Source organism: Lates calcarifer, linkage group LG17 (genome assembly GCF_001640805.2).
Source record: "Lates calcarifer isolate ASB-BC8 linkage group LG17, TLL_Latcal_v3, whole genome shotgun sequence".
Lineage (NCBI taxonomy): Eukaryota > Metazoa > Chordata > Actinopteri > Centropomidae > Lates > Lates calcarifer.
In genome coordinates, this window is record NC_066849.1 from 13,912,458 (window position 1) to 13,929,777 (window position 17,320).

Here is a 17,320-nt window from a genome sequence, read left to right on the forward strand (position 1 = left end):
ATTCCGACCAAACTTTAACTGCAGTCAGACCAGCATCTCGACATATTTGTTGTTTATCATAATGTGATCTTTGCAGTATTACAGAGCCCATCATCATTAAGTCAACGTGGATAGTTTATACTTGAATTCAATATTTTTCTAAGTTAGCTAACAGATAAATGCATCCTTTGCTAAATGTGGTTGTGTTGTGTTGTCTGAACCATTTTATCACTCCCTCTCTACAAGAGAGTTGATGATGCAAGGCTTTTGTATTAATCAAATTACTATAGTCCAACCGACACACATTTACCTTATAAATATCCTATCCCATTACAGTAGTTCTTTTTTTCTGAAGGGCCCCAAGTAACATTTGGATCCCTTGTTTACAGTGTGGACACAGAGATTTTATTAGCTGTAAAGTGAGTTCAGGTGCGAGACCTTCCTGACCGCGCATGCGCAAGTGGTAAAGCGTGTTGTAGGTCTCTATGACGACGGGTCCATTAAACCTTTTAGGGCTGCAGAGGGACTAGAATCAGATTATGTGCTCAGGTGTTGCTCCGCAGACTGTTAGGCTCTACGTGGGTCCGTTAGATGGAGAAATAGTCACATAACAGTCCGGCTGGATGTTTTCTTTTCACCGCTTTTAACTGAACAGGAGTGCTACGCAAGAACCAGCTGGTGGTGAGTTTAACAGCCCTCGTATCGTAATGTTTGCTGCCAGTTACTCCCAGTAGGCGAGAGCTTGATCAATACGTCTCCTGTAGGGGTAGACTCTGCTCTACAGCTCACCCTCTTGTTCTGTGTCATGTTTATTTTTATAAACCGCCGAGCTATAAAAATAAACAGGATTACTCTGTTTTTTTGTGTTAAATCTTGCCTTATAGCCAGTGAAAGTGGCTCTGAATTACAACAGAAATACGGATACGAAAGCTACAGTAAACATAAATTGCATGCTAGCAGACATGTAGCAAAAACAAGAATAATACTGTAGTTTACTGCTAACCCTGCAGTACTGATCTCTGTCCAGTGGGTGACGACCAAACGCACAAGTAACCCATATACATACTGTGAAGTGTTGATAGCCAGGCTGGTGCTGATGAGGTAATTTCATGTAGTTTAACTTACATAAATTTACTTGATCTGTAGTTGGACTGAATGAAATCTGTGCCACAGTGATGAAAAACTGAAGTGCTCCTCAGTTCTCTCATAAACAAAAACCAAACTAAATACATAATCGGGAATATTTGGCTTGCATTTTGGCTTGTGTTATGTCATTTTGATCATCCAAACAGATAAAGGGAACCTGTTGGGATATCTGGATATGCACTGTAGGTTAGTTACTGCTCATCTGTTTAGATCCTGAGTCACACAGGTCATAGGGTATCTACCACTGTCATTCATCCCACATACATCAGTGACAGGTGGACTGTCACAGATATGTTTACCTCTCTGGGCCATTTGTACCTTGTTAAAATGGCATGGTAAACAGCTATGGACTGTGGTCACCACAATGTAAAACAATATATTCATGTACATCAAATGCATGCAAATGCATTGCAAAATATTTATTGTGATGACTGTTTGTATTGCAGTTGGCTTTTAACTGTATTATGCACCTCAACGATGAAATTCATGGAATTAACTTTTTTACATGGGTAAACTTAATAAATAACGATTATTTATTTAAACATTAAAACATCTTGCAGTGCACAAAAAGTCTGTGGAATAACTAAAACCATCAGGAATCATCCTGCATCCTTCTTTGAGAGTCACAAATGCACCAGAACTTATTTCTTGGTTTTCTGGACAGTTGTTCAGGACTGACTGGCTGTTCTCACTTTTCTTAGGTCCAGCAGCAAGTGTGACAGTAATGAATTTTATCTGTGTTCTTTTCTCAGTGGTAGATTATGACAGAGGTGGTTCCCACAAAGTCCCAGGAGGAGTATGAGGATGACTTTGAGAAGGATCTGGACTGGCTGATCAGTGAGGAAGGCCGGAGTGAGGACCAGGTAAGTCGGGCCTCACTGTGCAAAGTGCGATTTATGCAAGACGACTGGGCAGAATGACTGCATATCCTTTCTACTTTTACTCCACTTTTTTTTTTAAAATCACCCTGTATCTTTGTTTTATGTGATCTACTTACTGCAGCCTGGGTGCTGAATGAGTCTCTTATCCTGCTCTCTGAAAGTGTGACAGTGAGAAGTGTTGAGTTACCCGAGCTAGCACATCTCATTATTTGCTTGTGAAACCTACTCTGTTGACATACAGTGACATACTTTCACTGTGCCGCTGCTGGATGCAATATTGATGATCACATGTCTGTTATCACACCAGCACACCTATTACCTGCTAAGTCTTGATGCTGTTCATTTACTCACATTCAAACCTAATTAATGAATGCAGTGCACCTCTGCCTTTTCCACCCCACAGGGTCCTGACTATGATGACATTGAAGCAGAAATTGAAAAGGAACTGGAGGAGGATGTGAAACGGCAAGGAATGAAACAAAAGGAGAAAAGCAACAAAGAGGAAAAGAAAGGCAACAAAGCAGAGGAGTTGGAGGAAGATGACGAGAGGTGGCCCTCACCTATGGAGCCGCTGGAGTACGACTCTGACAGAGACAGCCCAAATAAGTCATCACCCATTCGTCCCACCTCCTCCAGGGATGGATGACCAGACAGACGAGGAGAAGAAGTACATCCTGGAGAAGATCCAGCAGGCTAACCGGGAGCTGCAGGACCAAGAAGCTCCAGATATGACGAGGCGCAGGCGGCTACATTTTAAAGAGACGCTGGTGGACCTGGTGGTGCCTCCGCTGAAGTTTGAGAAAGATGGCAAAAGTGGTGAGGTGGAGGTGGGAAAGGAGAACAAAGATGGAGCAAAGGATACAGAGGCGGAAACTGAAGTGTCAGGGAAGCTGTCCGAACTAAAGCTTTCCCCTCGGGGGGAAAGCATAGGATCTGGCAGGGCTGGGGAAAGCAGTGATGGAGGGCAGGGCGTAAAGGAAGGCAGAGTCCTTGTAGAAAAAGATGGGAAGTTTGACCTCGTCAGCTTGAAAGAGGTGGAGAGTCAAGGACTTCTTCTTCCCCCTATCACACACAACTACAATGACTACTCACGCTCTTCCCCACGTCTCCAAGAGCAGACTGCGAGCTCCAGTAAGATCCACAGTTCCTCCTCCTCCTCCTCCTCTCCTCGCTCCCGTGCTGGCTCTTCCCCCTTCCAGCAGGGTGTTGATCACCTCCGGGCCCCCAGACCTCCAGCCCAGCCCAGGAGCAGGCCCAGCTCAGCCAGCCACAGCCAGAGGAGCAGCCAGAGGAGAAGCAGCAAGCGGCGGGTGCAGTCGGCCACGGGGACACCCTCCCAGGCCACCTACACCCTCTCACCCCAGCAGAAAGAGCTGCTGCAGAGAATCCAGGAGAGGAAGGAGAAACTGGCCAGAGAGGTAGGAAAGAAGCGATACAGTTGATTAAATTAATAGAAAGTTTGTCAATTCTGAATTCTGAACTCGCTCTCGTTTTCCCATGTCAGGCAGAGCAGAGGAAACATGAGGAAGAGGAGCAGAAGAGGCAGGAGAATGAGCTGGCATTCAAAGCCTGGTTGATGAGGAAGAGATGGCAGCTTCAGGAGGAGAAAAGGATCCACCGAGCTCAGGAGATGGAGAGGATGAATTCTAAGGTATGGCCACAAGGGGGCAGCACACCCATCTACTAAAAGACAATACACCAGTTTTTAAAGATTCATGTAGGCAACGGAAGAAATAAGGCTCTGTGACTGGTCAGTTTCACATTTCAGATGCCAGTAATTACTTGTACTGATTAGTCATCCTCAGTCCTTTCAGTGTACCTTGTGTATTTTTATCTGTTTACTATTTAACAAGTGCTGGTTTGTTCAGTCTTTAACCTATAGGGGCGAAGCCTTGCTTTAGAATATCAAAATAAAAAGAATTATTAATAGAGAATTTATTTAGATAGTTTATTTATTATATCCAAACAAGGAGGAACTGGTTTTCTGCGTGGAGTAAACAGACCAATAACTCTACAGAAACTCAAACCTCATTCACAAGAAAGACAAGCAAATTTGACCACTAGTCGGAGCCATTCAGAAACACTGCATAATGAATGTTTGCCATCATTTCCACTTTGTTACTAATAATTTAATAATTTCTGCGTCTTCACAGAAGGATTCTTTGCACAGTGACTCAGAGGAGGCCTTCAGGCTGTGGCTTCAGAGGAAGCAGGAGCAGCAGCAGAAGGAGAGACAACTGGTGGAGCTGAAGAAGCTGGAGGAGGACAGTGGTTACCTCTTACGCAGCCGTGAGGAGTGTGAACGTGCCTTCAAACTGTGAGTTCACTTTAATCCTTTTAGCTTTTTCAGCCTCTAGTAATTTTTTGATGAATTACATAGCCATTAGTACAACATTTTGATAGAGAAAGACACCGTTAGGTTTAAAGGGTATCAGTATCTTGCTCTTGATCCTGATCGTGAAGTAATTGCAACGAGGAAGCAGAAAAGCTTTAAAAAAAAAAAGAAAGAAGGTGTAGTATAATTTTTCAATATTAATACTAATTAATACTATATGTACAGTGCTCGAGATAACTTCTGTTGTGAATTGCGCTATATAAATAAATTGAGAGCCTCACTATGTCTGCTGCCCAGTTATTTGATTCGTCTGGAAATAGTTTGCTTAATATTCTAACATTAAATTTGGTGTCTCTGTCCTCAGGTGGGTGAAACGAAAGCGGGCGGAGAAGCGAGCAGAGCAGCAGGCTGCTCGAGAGCGCTCCCGCAGATTGGTGCTGGAGGAGCGGCGAGCACGACGCATGCGGGACCTGCTGTGCACTGTCAATGACAGCAAGCCGTTCCGATTCACTGAGCAGCTGGCCTACCGCTTCTGAACTTAACACACCCAACAAACCAGCTGAACCTGCACAGCTTCACCTAAAGCTGGAGTAGATTCTATTTGGATGTTGCGAATCTATCTCTCATACAGTAATTCTGCCACAGACTGGACATCACAACACTTGGTGTGGAACATAAGACACTGTTTATTCTGCGTTCGGTTGTTGTTTTGAGTTTTGGTTCTATCATTTCTATTTCTGTGTTATAGCACTTTTCTTGTCGGTTTGAAGATACCTGAGTAAATAATTAATCCCAATTGTGCTGATAGGTGTGATAAAATGTATTTAGTGCATTTTTTTCCACTATATTTACAGGCAGATGCACTTTACTTTAAATTGAGCCCTTCACAAACTGCAGTGCTGTGCAGCTTATATACAAGGGAAGAACCTTTTCTTACTGTCTGCCTTTTATCAGGGAGTATTTAGTTACATAAATATAAAACAAGGAGGTTACTTGAACTGATGTAACTGTATACACCAGCTGTTTGATGGTGTGAAACAGACAAAACAATTTTCTTCACATAAAAAGCATTTTTAGTTGGAACAGAATGATGAATGATGTTAAACTTTATGCTGAACATTAAATAATAATAAAATTTAAAAAAACCCAATTTATATATATATATATGGAATATTATTTTTAATTTATAGGCCTGTACACATACATTTTAATGTGTTAGAGCATTTCAAAATAAAATATCAGTGAAACAAAAATGGCCAACCTCATAAAATGACAGGATTAAGTTTCTGGTTAGCAGTTTAAATCTATATACAGAAACAAAGCTACTCTTTGTATGTTTCTTTCCATTGGATTTACAGTGCACGACTCGGCCTATCATCTGTATCATCAACACAAATATTAAGAAATGAAAGACCTTACAAATATGTATTCCTTGAAACAGGAATGATCGACATCTTATATGAAAAAAGTTTCTCATATTAAATGCAGACAGTTACAACAGCAGCTTATTAAAAACACATAAATAGAAGTAGGACATAAACACATACATACACAGATACACACACACACACACACACACTCTCACACACACCCTCATGTCAGTGAACATGTAAACCAGTATTCTGCTCTGTGTGCCCACAAAGGAAGGAAGAGGAGAAGTGGACAAAGTAGTGACAGAAGATATTTTCAGACACACAGAGGACATAGTACATGATCATTAAATATTCAGCATATTAGAGCATATCTTTTTTTTTTTTTTTGAATGAGTGCTATTTGAAACTTAAGGTACCCAAATAAAAAAACAAAACAAAACAGTGCACTGCCTACTTTGAAAATAATTATTACTGGCACGGAAAAAAGGCATATGTAACAGTACTATTTGTAAAGATTAAATCAAACATTATTTTGAGCTCCAGACTACTGAAATTAAGGTAATTTTTTAAAAGAACTGTACATAGTGTTTTTGAATAAAACCCACTGAATATGTTGTCTAAAGTAAGAACAAGCCCAAAGCAGAAAAATGTCGACTGCCGTTGTTCTCTTTGGCTTCTTCACAGTTCACTGAGATTCCAGGTACAAGCAGTCTAAAGAAAACAGTCTGAAAACTCCTGAAAACACTCTGCAAACTCAACCAGGTACAAAACAAAACGAGGTGAATCTGACTTTTTCTTAACTCGAGGTTGACATTGGAAGGAAAGACAAAGAACCAAAGGTAAACTCAAGTACTGGTGTGTAAAGAAACATGAAAATAAAAACATAAAACTGACAACAAAAATGTCAATATTATTGATCTTGCCCTTCAAACAGTACAAAAATAGAGATGTTCTGATCCAAAGGTCATTCAATAAATAATTAAAATATATAGAAGAATTTGATTTGGGAGAGGATGGGGTGGGGTGAAGTTGTTTCTCTGCTTCTACAGTTCATCTTTAGGGTTGATGTTGAGGCCCTGACCCCACACAGACTGTGTGTCTAGTGCCTGGATCACCTCATCTGCCTGTAGTCTCTCCTGAAGAAGAAAGAAGAAGAATAGAAAAGAAAAGAAATAAAAATAGAAAAGAAGAAGACAAAGAAAAAGTTTTTAAAGGAAATTGTTAAGTCTCTCACTTGTGAAGTCAAATTAGCCAGTGAGTTGTGGAATAAATATTTCAGGTCTCTCACCAGTGTTCATCAACTCGCACCAGAATTTAATATGGGCACATAGTGAATCTATGGCCTCTTATTTATGTAAGAGGGGACTATCCTCTGTTTGCTATGTTCAGTTTATGATTTGAAAAGACAGGCTTTGCCAGTTTGAAGCTGCCTTGTCTGGTAGATGCAGTCAGGTGAAAAAAATGCCTGTCTGAAATTCTAACAATAACAGTGTTAAAATGTTGACCCAAAAGTTAAATCAAAATTAGGATGAACTTATAGGCAAAATGACTGTTACTCAGAGCCAACATGGCTGCCAAAGTACTTTAATTTCAGCAGGCGTTTACCAGTTCTCTGAAGAGTGGATCCAGGGTGAACCACAGAGCCACAGCACACCTCTGCCCGCTGGTGACGGCCTTTACGCCGTGTGGATTCTCCCCTCCTGATGAGAAACCCACCATCCTGCCGCACCTGGGCTTCACAGATGCCTGAAGAGGATGAAAGAGATGGAGCAGGGACAAAGGTGAGGAAAAAATGACACGTGTCTTGTGTTCATATCACTGTGAGACATTTCACTAGACACTATTTTATTGGTCTGGTGCACTGGTATTTCCTGCTGGAGGGTGGTATATATATACACTATCAGGATGGATGGATGCGTAGAAAGAAAATCGATGGTGTCATGTCAGGAGAACCAGTTTACCGTGACTGTTTTGGCGTCCATTTCTGTAAATATGAACTCCCCTCCTTCGAAATCTCCATTTAAATACAACAGTGCGCTGAAAATAAAAGTAAAGTACAGGTCAGTACAGACTCCGCATCAAACGGAGGGACACGACAGTGACCATTGTACATGTTTAACTATATAACACAGCAGCAACAAAGTAGATTTCACCGCAGCAGTCTCATACTATACCTGTAGTCTCTGTATGTGTATGCTGGTGGTTCCTTCCAGCATTCATTGGCCTGGGGGTCCAGTAGACAGTTGTCAGCATGGATGGGATGACTCAGGTCGTTCCTGTGGTCTTGTCGGCCTAAGAAAAGAAAAAAAAACAAACATAAATACATATCTATACAGCAAATATTATTTTGAATGAATGCAGGAAACATTATTTTTACATTTCCGATGGATATTATTATTCTTCCTAAATCTACCACTACTCTCTCATTTATTAATGTGAACCATCAACAGGAACATTTGCTAAATCTGTTGTTGGTGCACAGTGTCTCTGCCTCCCTGAAACCTGTTTTGACTGTAATTATTCAAACAAAGGGATTTATCCTTCTGCTGGGCTCTTTCTATGTTACTCTAATAAGGAGTATCAGTTAAAGACATAGAATCAAATGACAGTATACTATGTGTGTCTGAGTGTGGGTGACCTGTGATGGCTGTCCGGCACACCAGGTGTGTGTAGGAGAAGTGCAGGGTGGAGTTGAGCAGGAAGTAGGACTCAATGATACGTCTCGCTCGCTCACTGATATCGTAGAAGAGGCGAGCGCTCTTCATCGGCACTCTGCCCTCATATCCGTACTACAGGTGAGAGCAAAACAAAAAGAGACTGTAACATGCAATCGAGCAATACATCAAGGAAGATGCCTGTACAGGTGATAAGGAGTTTATGGGTTTATGTTGGTATACCTGCAGGGTTTTGAGCACAGTGGCTCCTTCAAATTTCTCATTGGGAGTGTGTGGAGACATCCTCCCTCTGTAACCATCTCCTGCCAAGGTGACAACCTGGAAGACGCGAGTACAGCCAGATTTAAGCTTCAATTACAGATTCACACACCAAGCTTTGCTATTAGAACAAGCTCTGACGATCATTTATCATCAGTCGAGCGTCATTTTCAAACCTTGAAGAGGTACTAAAACTTTCAACCGTAAGAAAACCCTAACAATAAGATTTAATGTTGTCTCTGACAGCTGCGGTGATTTAGAGTCCTTATTTTATTAGCATTGTGTAATGCCCTTACATGTGCCAGGTGTCTGAGCTCTGCACACTCCTCCTCAGATATAACATGATCCAGCAGCACTCGCTGGGTCCCGTTCAAGGCCACAGAGTTCTGCACCAGCTGCACGCCGTCATACAACAAGGGCCCACCTACACAGATCACAGAGCAGTATTTAAAGAATGCAACATGTTATCTCAACCATGGTGGTGAGAGCAGACTTAAATGAACACTAATGATTAAACGGTTGCAGTTTAACTACTGTTCCCCTTCAGCTCCGGTTGCAGTGAAGATTTACCTTCTTTGAGTTGCTGTGGAGCAGCAACAGCGACGCTGCTCTTCTCTGAGATGGGAACGTACTCCATCCAGCCGTCTGTGCCAGAGGGAATCCTGAGAGTGAGCAGAGAACAGAAAATAAATTTAATACTTTAAACTTGCAATAACTGATTTTTTTTGGCCACTTGGAGGCAGCAAGACAAATTGGGAAATTCTGACATCCTGCTTTAAGTTAATCTGGTGAATGTGTTAACAAACAGTTGCCTGCTGACAGATCCAGGACACACAGAGAAAAGTTATTCTACTTTTTAAGTTGTGAATCCAGCCACCATATGAATTTAAGTTCAACATGATTTAATTTCTGTTTTAGCCTCCTATAACTCCTGAGGGAAATAGCTCTTTAGTGGCCAAATGCTCCACTATGTTCACCTGCTAATCTAACTCTGTTTGGTGATGGACAGGTAGTGTGCTGTGGATTTTTTTATCTTTGTTTTTTTTTTTTTACAACAGCTGCCAGCTCCTGCAGCTGAAAGCGACACTGTGAGAGCAGTGATAGTGAGCCAAAGAGAGTCAGGTGATAATTCTTCATGGACCTCCCTACATAGTCATTTGGTCCATTGATGTCATAAAAGTTGTGATTACAGCTTCTTTAAAGAGGAAACCAGTGACAGAGGACACTTGTTACAGTTGCAATTATCTTGTTTTACCTGTTTGAGTCGTCTCTTCCACCTGTGCTGCTCCAATAATTCTACAAGAAAGACAAAGTGAAATCTGTAATTTTACTGTTGAAAGTAAAAGCAGTAAAAGTAAGAATACACCAGACCAGTGAGACTGATTTGACTAATACCTCGGATTATTTGGGCCACATGGAAGTTACGCAAAGAAATGTGAAATATGACATGTCTCAATATAACCAGCAGGTGTCACTGTTGAACGAGAGGGCAATGATGCAGGGGCAGCTGTGCCAGACACCTGTTACCCTGCTCTGACTCAGCCGGCAGCAGGGGCACACTGAGGCTGTTACACACCCAGCAGTAGATCTGCTCTGCATCAGAGACATGTGGACTGGCTTACCAATAACTGCTCATTAAATGACACATTTCAGGATAAAACTGAGGTTTTTAGGGCCCTGGTTTGACTGTTCCCACAGTCTGCTTTGAGTTTTTAGCTGAACATGAATAATGAACAGTAACAGTGGGATAAAGATCTATTCTGTTAACTCACCCCTTCGGTAAATTCCACACCCATGGTTTTGCTTCCAATCAGAAGCAGCTCCAGTTCCTGTTTATGCCTCCTCAGGTACCATGCAGCTTTCTGTGAACAAACATACACACCAAATGGAAATGGAAAACAATTTCCTGAGTTATAAAGGTACATGTACAGGCATGCTTTTTTCATTGAGAGATGTTGGAGACAAACTGTAGAAAAGAGATGTTCCATATCAGGTCCAATGAACAACATCTTCATTTTACAACATCCTCAGGTCTATACAGAGCTTTGTTTTGAGTGTGTGGTCAAAAACATTCTCATTTTGTCCTCTTTGCTCATTTCTTTGTACACCCCTTAAAGGATTCTCTTAAACGATCCAACTTTAAGGGCATAGATACAGTAGAGGCAAAAGTAAAAATAAGTACTAGTTTAATATTTATCTTTCATGCGTCAAAGCTTGTGGCCAGCTTTTCAAAACTCTCAAAGTGCGGTCTACTCCTGTCCTGACTGAATCTCTGCCCAAATATAGGGAACAAGAAAGAGTTTCTCTTTCCCTCGGCTCTCCTCGCCTCAGTGCCAGGACTAATGGAGTGCGATGGCCTCTCTTTGTTTTTGTCCTCTCTGAGAGACAGTTTTACTACTGTTTCCTGTCTGGAGTAAAAATATGAATGGAAGCAAAATCCAGCTTTACTCAGACCTAAATTAATTGTAATTTATAATAATATAATCTTATGGATATTGTATAATATGTGAGCACACAGTCTTGTGTGTCTCATTTGTGTGTGCATTTGTTTTCATCCCATAAGGTGTTTGACACAAAGAGACAATGTGTGAGTACAGTTTCTGTATGTATACATCTCACTCTAAATGTGTTAGATGACATGTGTCCTGTTGTTTGTATTTTTGTCTGTTTGTGAGACAGGGGTTTGGAGTTGGGGCTTGAGGCCACGATGAAACTTCAGCATTTTTCTTGCAGTGGCCTAAAAAAGCCTTCTCTTGCATCACTCTTAATACAAACAGCCCGCAAAAATTTTTCCAGAGACTTCTGTGGGCACTCTGACATGACTTTTCCTCCTCCTCCAGTGTTCCTGAAAGGCAGGATTCTTTGGCAGGGAGGCAGGTTGGCCTGGCACTGAGATCTAGGGCCCTGTAAATGAGCTCCCCGAGGCTGGAGGGACACCGACAGGAGAGGCAATCTGTGGGCCAGCGACCGTACTGTAAACTGACGGGACTGGAAAGACTTGAGGGCTAGAAAAATGTAAGCTATGAGTTAAAAAAAAAACAAAACATGAGCTGCTATATGTCAGCTCTCAGCTTCTCTTTATCTCACACACATGCACATGTACAGTGTCAACTGCACACACTCACGCATTCACACAGTCCTGACGGGAGCCTCGCTCGCTCTAATGAGTACCAGGCTTTCTAGGAAAAAGAGGTTGTGTAATTGGGACTTAAACAAGGCACTGCTTGACTTTTCAAAGGAGCTGATCAGAGTCTAGGACGGACAAATTCTCAGCGCTGAAGTGGCTGATGAGTAGCCAGACTTAATTTTCTCAGGCAGGCACATATTCAGCCTTAAATTACTCAAGAGTGTTATAAACAGAGCGTTATAAACAGGAGAAATAATAACGAGCATGCCCAGAGGAAAAAATATGTTGTTGTAAACACATTGACGTAGCAAAATCTGCCTAATACTTCCAGCTGGACGGAGTACATATACAAGTGAAAAGCAAACTTTAAGAGGCAATTCCTGCCAAGTGGCAAGTAGCAAGTTCATCCAAGAAATACAGCTAACGCTCTCTCCTCTCTGCATGATCTCTTTCCTTCCTTTTCTTCTGCAGTCTCTCCCCACATTCCTTGTTATATTACTATAATTCTTTCTTCTCTTGATTTTTATTATTTTTTTTTTTTTTTACAGTTTTCAATTTATCATCCATAGCTTGTTCAAAGCTCTGCTGCCAGAGTCTGAAAGAGATCTGCTCACATTAGTCAAGTTTTAGCCTCATTACATTGGATGCAAAATGTCTTTATTGGCTAGCATGATGGATATTATTACACCTGGTAAAAACTATTCAGTACTTGATGTTTGTGGTCATCTGAACACATGATCACCAAATCATCCTAAAAACCAAACTTAAATCTAAAAGGAGAACAACTCGCAGTAGTTGTGGCCACTGAAATTTAGAACAGCTTTCAATGAAATGTCAGATTCTGCAGGTATTTTAAATACACAGTAAAACTTTGTCTTCTTTTCTTATTTATGTTGATTCATCTATATTCTTTCACACACACAGCTTTTAATACAGACTCTAAGATCTGTGCATCCGTCAAAATATCTTGGTGAAAAAGTGCTGTAAAGTTTTAAAAATGCCTGTAAAAATAGGCCAACCTCCAGTTTCTAGTGAAAGGGAACTGTGGCATGTGTAGTTAGGCTCTAAAATACAGTGTAATCAACAATCCATCTATCTATAGAAACATCCTGCCAACCGTCTGTGCCTTCACACCCCATGTCCTCAGAGCAGATCCTGACCTCTCTTGGTTCACCGTCGTGTCCCAGCACATCTCTGTAGTAATCCACATTTTCCGTCATGAACTCATCTCCCTCATGGAATAAAAGGTAGGTCAGAGCGCACTGTAATGCCTCCTCCAGCCTGTCCACTGTAGAGAGAGAGACAAAGAGCAGTTTAAGTGGTTTCTCTTCATGGTTTACTTCACATGTGAACAAAATTAAGGAGCTGTAACCACACACACACACACACACACACACACACACACACACACACAAAGATCTCACCAGGAACAGTTGAGCTGCGTTGGGTTTCTGCTCTTTTCTGCAGATGATGAGCTATCAACTATATGAACTGGATGACCAGTGAAAGTAAAATGTGGAAATCTATCGCGGCTGACATTCCAAAACCATTACTACAATGGAGCAAAAGCTGCACTCTGACATAGTGGAAACAGCACACATACACACACACACACATACACACACACACACATACACACAAATGGCCCAGGAGTTGCTTGTTACAACAGTAGGATGTTGCGGTTGAAAGGAGACAAACATACATCAGGACAAGACTGTACTGTCTCCCTGCAATCACTCATGTTACCTAAACACACCTTCTGCTCTACACTACTGCCGCTAAGTGCACACACAAACACTTTCTTTACTGGCTTGTAAAGGTGCAGGGTTAACCAAAGACTTCCTGCCTTGGCCGAGGCTGCGGCAGTGTATCTGCTGCTGTCAGCTGTGTGTTAGCGGGTCAATAAGAGTCTGGAGAGTTGAGCTCAGTCAAACAGAAAAATGTCACTGAAGATTTATTCGGGAAACTTAAGCAACTAAAGCACAAAGGGAGGCTGCTGAGTGATGGCAAACGTCTACTACGGCAGTGCGGCGTGACGCCACTGAAGAGTGTAAAACACAGCAGGGTCACAGTGCTGCTGGGTGTTAGAGCACTCAGATTACTGACTATTGGCAAACAGTAACTGCCCTAGATTTCCAATTTTGACACTAAAAAATAGAAGTAGCCTTGTATTTCCTATTTAAAACATGACTGCCAACATACAAATCACATACTGAGAATGATTGTGAAGTGGGCGTTGAGCTAACATTTTAGTTTATTCATATGAAAATGGGAGGAGAAAATTAAGCATTCAATTTGATGGGGCACTCTTGTAACAAGCCATTTTTGTGCAGCAAAACAAAAATGCAAAGGCTAAGTCAGTAACACCTTCAGAACAGAATATTTTCTGTGATCACCATGCAAGCATCTTTGTATCTTCTATATATACTTCCTGGCCAGTTTATTAGGTACACTTATACAATCCAATTCAGTACAACAACTCTGCCACGTACTCTCCCTTTACCAAGCTTCAAAAGGCCAGTTTTCCCCCCTCATGGTTGTAAATGGGGTAAACAAAACATTAGAAACACTTCTCAGGATAAAGTAGTTCATTTCCACACTGCTGCAACCTACAACCTCAATGATCATATCTCTCTGATAGTGACAGCTCAAAACTGAACATTACCGTCTTTGTAAAGGTAAAGTTTATGCCTGGGCTGTTGCATTGGCTTTGCATTAGATTTCACAGAAAACAAGTGGCCATCATCCTCTTTTCAAACATTAAGGCATGTAGACCTTTGGGCTATAAGCTTTAACATTTAATTCATGGCTGATTAAGCAAAATCTGTGATTTCTAATGTTAATGGCAAGTGCATTTTAATAATCCGAGATTTCCATTGTCAAAATGTCACATGTTTTGATTAATTGGTTCAGAAATGATATAGATAAACAACTTATGTATTTGTTTACAGTGCACCCAAACAAACCATGGGCTCAGGCGATTCACTGCATCTCATTGTTTTAATAAAGAAGACAAAAAAAGACATGCAACAATGTCTTTCAAAGCGGTAATATTAAATTTATGATCAGACTTTTGCCTTCTGCAGTAGGTTCAGTATATGCGTGCCTAATTTCTTGTGAATCCCTTGTGTGTGGATATGTAATCTGAATCTCACATGGAAAAGGACAACTGCCAATAACAATCCAATCTGTACTGTACTATATAGAAACAGAATGCAAATACAGGTGGTGATTGGCTATTGCTGAAAAAATGCCATAATATAATTTATATAAGTAATATAAATGGGGTTTGATATTGTGAAAAAAAAAGTTTTTAGGAAGTGATGCACACTAAGCCGTGAGCCATTCCCACTTTTACAATACAATAGACTCACTGCGACACTCAGGTAAAAAAGATTTTCAGGCTTTCACAGACCCACACACACATCCATCTGCAACTGTTAGGAATCAGAGCCAGTTATCAGTGTGTTTTCACATACCCTATGATCCACTTTTCTTTATTAGAGCCACATGCTTATAGGTCATTAAGTATAATCTGGTGTTCTCACAACTACTCAGTACTTTGTCCTTCCCATCTACGCTTTGTTGTTGTGCCAACACTCCTGTGCAGAGGAGCTTTTCATTGATCCATCAACTATAGGAAACTTGAGGCTGAGCATTTATTCACATACACACACACACAAATGCAGACACAGCTGACAATCCCAGCTTCAGACTGTATACATCCAGACAGATACACAAACACACAAGACAATACCAATAATACCTGATGTGAAACTCATGCTGGGTGTGGTTCAGGGATTAAGTAGACCTGTCTGCACCTCTTTGTGGTCACCATGTTCTTGTATATGCATGTGTGTGTGTTTGGGTGTATGACCTATGGGTGTATCCATCTTCTTTGTTCATTATTACACTGAGAACAGTCAGATAGGTGTCATGTTGAGGAACTTTTTTTGGGGGGGTGGGGTGTAACAGTTCCCTCTGCTACACAGTAAAAAGTAATTCTTATTAAATACAAACTGGTGAGAAGTTATGTTCAAGGACTGTTTTTGAAGTTTCCAAAAAAACATATTAAAGATCTCCAACTTACTCTGGAAGTAGGCAAACTGAAGGTAGTCATAGTGCAGAGGCAGGTAATTCTCCATGGGTGAGAGACGGCCTGGACGGGTGGCGAGATCTCTGACACACTCATGTTCACAGTGCAGCACCTGAGTGAAGTGATCTGCAACAAATTGGTTTGAAATCTGTTTTTAGACCATCAGCATAACTTAGTTAACCCTAGAAGTTAATTCCCCCACAAATATTCATTATTTTTATTACAACATTATAGGTTAATTGTCTAAATGATCATAGTCATATGTATAGAAAATTGGCAAATTGGACAAGTAGTGACAAAGTAGTGACAAAGTAGTGATACTAGCATCCACCGGTAGTAAACCATACTCTTCAATCATTTCACTATTGTTATCAATAGTACTGAGCAAGTGAAGACAGTGTATGGGTGTTTTCTTCTTCACTAGATGTGTTGGCTTCACCTACGCACCTGTCACAACATCATTCAGGTGTGCAAGAGATTTTCGATAACCTGAACTAATTCAGTCTAAAACATGCTATCATTTGTCCAGGCAAATTATTGCATGTCTAACATAATTTTGCAAGAGCGTTATTTAATGTTTACTTAATGTTTAAAGAGGGATCCCTCTTCCAGGACAGACAGGACTCCAACTGAAGCTTTGTGTAATAAGTAGACAGAAAGCCTGTTGTCCTGATTAACAAAAAAATAAAAACAAACAAAAAATAAAACTATGGTGATTTATTCAGTCCCACATGGTTCAAATCAGAAAATGGCTACCAACAACTCCCATTACAGTGTTTAAATTACAGTTACAGTTGGTGACAGTATATTGGACTTCCTCCTGGTGCTATAAACCCAGTTAAGACCTTGTGTGGTCTGGTGCTAATTTATGCACTGATGCAATATGGTCACTATTGTATTATCTTATATTATTATTATATTATCTCATGCCCACAGCTATTAATTCTGCTGAGATCATCTGTGTGATATCAGCTCAGGGTTAAATGGACACCAACTGAAAATGAGGAATTACTTGCTAGAATTTCAGGCAGTTTAATGGACAAAACAGCACAAAATCATTACAGTGATGAAATGCAGCCACTTATTTTGACTACAGCAGAACCTGTTTGGCATCAAAGCACATGATATGTCTGAAGAATCAGAGAAGACAGATGGAAAACAGAGTGTGAGAAAGAGAAAAACTATATGAACTCAAACATGACGTGTCAAGGCTACATCAATTAGCTAATAAAATATTATTTGTGTAACGTAAAGATCCCCAATGAACATGAGAGCATATCATAATGTGTCCCGGAGCTGAAAATAAAAAGAACTATGTATTAAACAGACACTGATAATGACTCTTAAAGTGCATCATTGGTAGTAAATGTGTCTTGTTCCCTGTTGTCCAGTTTTGGTTGAGGGGCTGTTTAGGACTTTCAAATAAACCATTCCTTGTTGCTGTGAAATA

At 40.8% G+C, this 17,320-nt stretch overlaps 2 protein-coding genes across 2 annotated transcripts in view; one reads left to right on the plus strand and one right to left on the minus strand.

Moving 5' to 3' along the window:
• The first annotated feature begins 175 nt into the window (after positions 1–175).
• On the plus strand, positions 176–4,887 carry ccdc181 (coiled-coil domain containing 181). Its single transcript, XM_018673232.2, is given in 7 exon segments — positions 176–660; positions 1,878–1,988; positions 2,410–2,616; positions 2,618–3,424; positions 3,511–3,657; positions 4,160–4,323; positions 4,706–4,887. Coding segments are annotated over 6 exon segments (1,599 nt in total). The 5' UTR covers positions 176–660; positions 1,878–1,886; the 3' UTR covers positions 4,878–4,887.
• Positions 4,888–5,505: 618 nt separating this feature from the next.
• p3h2 (prolyl 3-hydroxylase 2) overlaps positions 5,506–17,320 on the minus strand; it is a 55,852-nt gene continuing 44,037 nt past the window's right edge. Inside the window, exons 4-15 of the mRNA XM_018673231.2 lie at positions 15,865–15,996; positions 12,935–13,062; positions 10,420–10,509; positions 9,903–9,943; positions 9,218–9,309; positions 8,944–9,071; positions 8,612–8,707; positions 8,353–8,503; positions 7,889–8,006; positions 7,676–7,751; positions 7,320–7,460; positions 5,506–6,850 (exon numbers count right to left, since the gene is read on the minus strand). Of these exons, the coding sequence (XP_018528747.1) occupies positions 6,758–6,850; positions 7,320–7,460; positions 7,676–7,751; positions 7,889–8,006; positions 8,353–8,503; positions 8,612–8,707; positions 8,944–9,071; positions 9,218–9,309; positions 9,903–9,943; positions 10,420–10,509; positions 12,935–13,062; positions 15,865–15,996 (1,286 nt within the window). The 3' untranslated portion in view covers positions 5,506–6,757. The remainder of the gene's footprint in view (positions 6,851–7,319; positions 7,461–7,675; positions 7,752–7,888; positions 8,007–8,352; positions 8,504–8,611; positions 8,708–8,943; positions 9,072–9,217; positions 9,310–9,902; positions 9,944–10,419; positions 10,510–12,934; positions 13,063–15,864; positions 15,997–17,320) is intronic.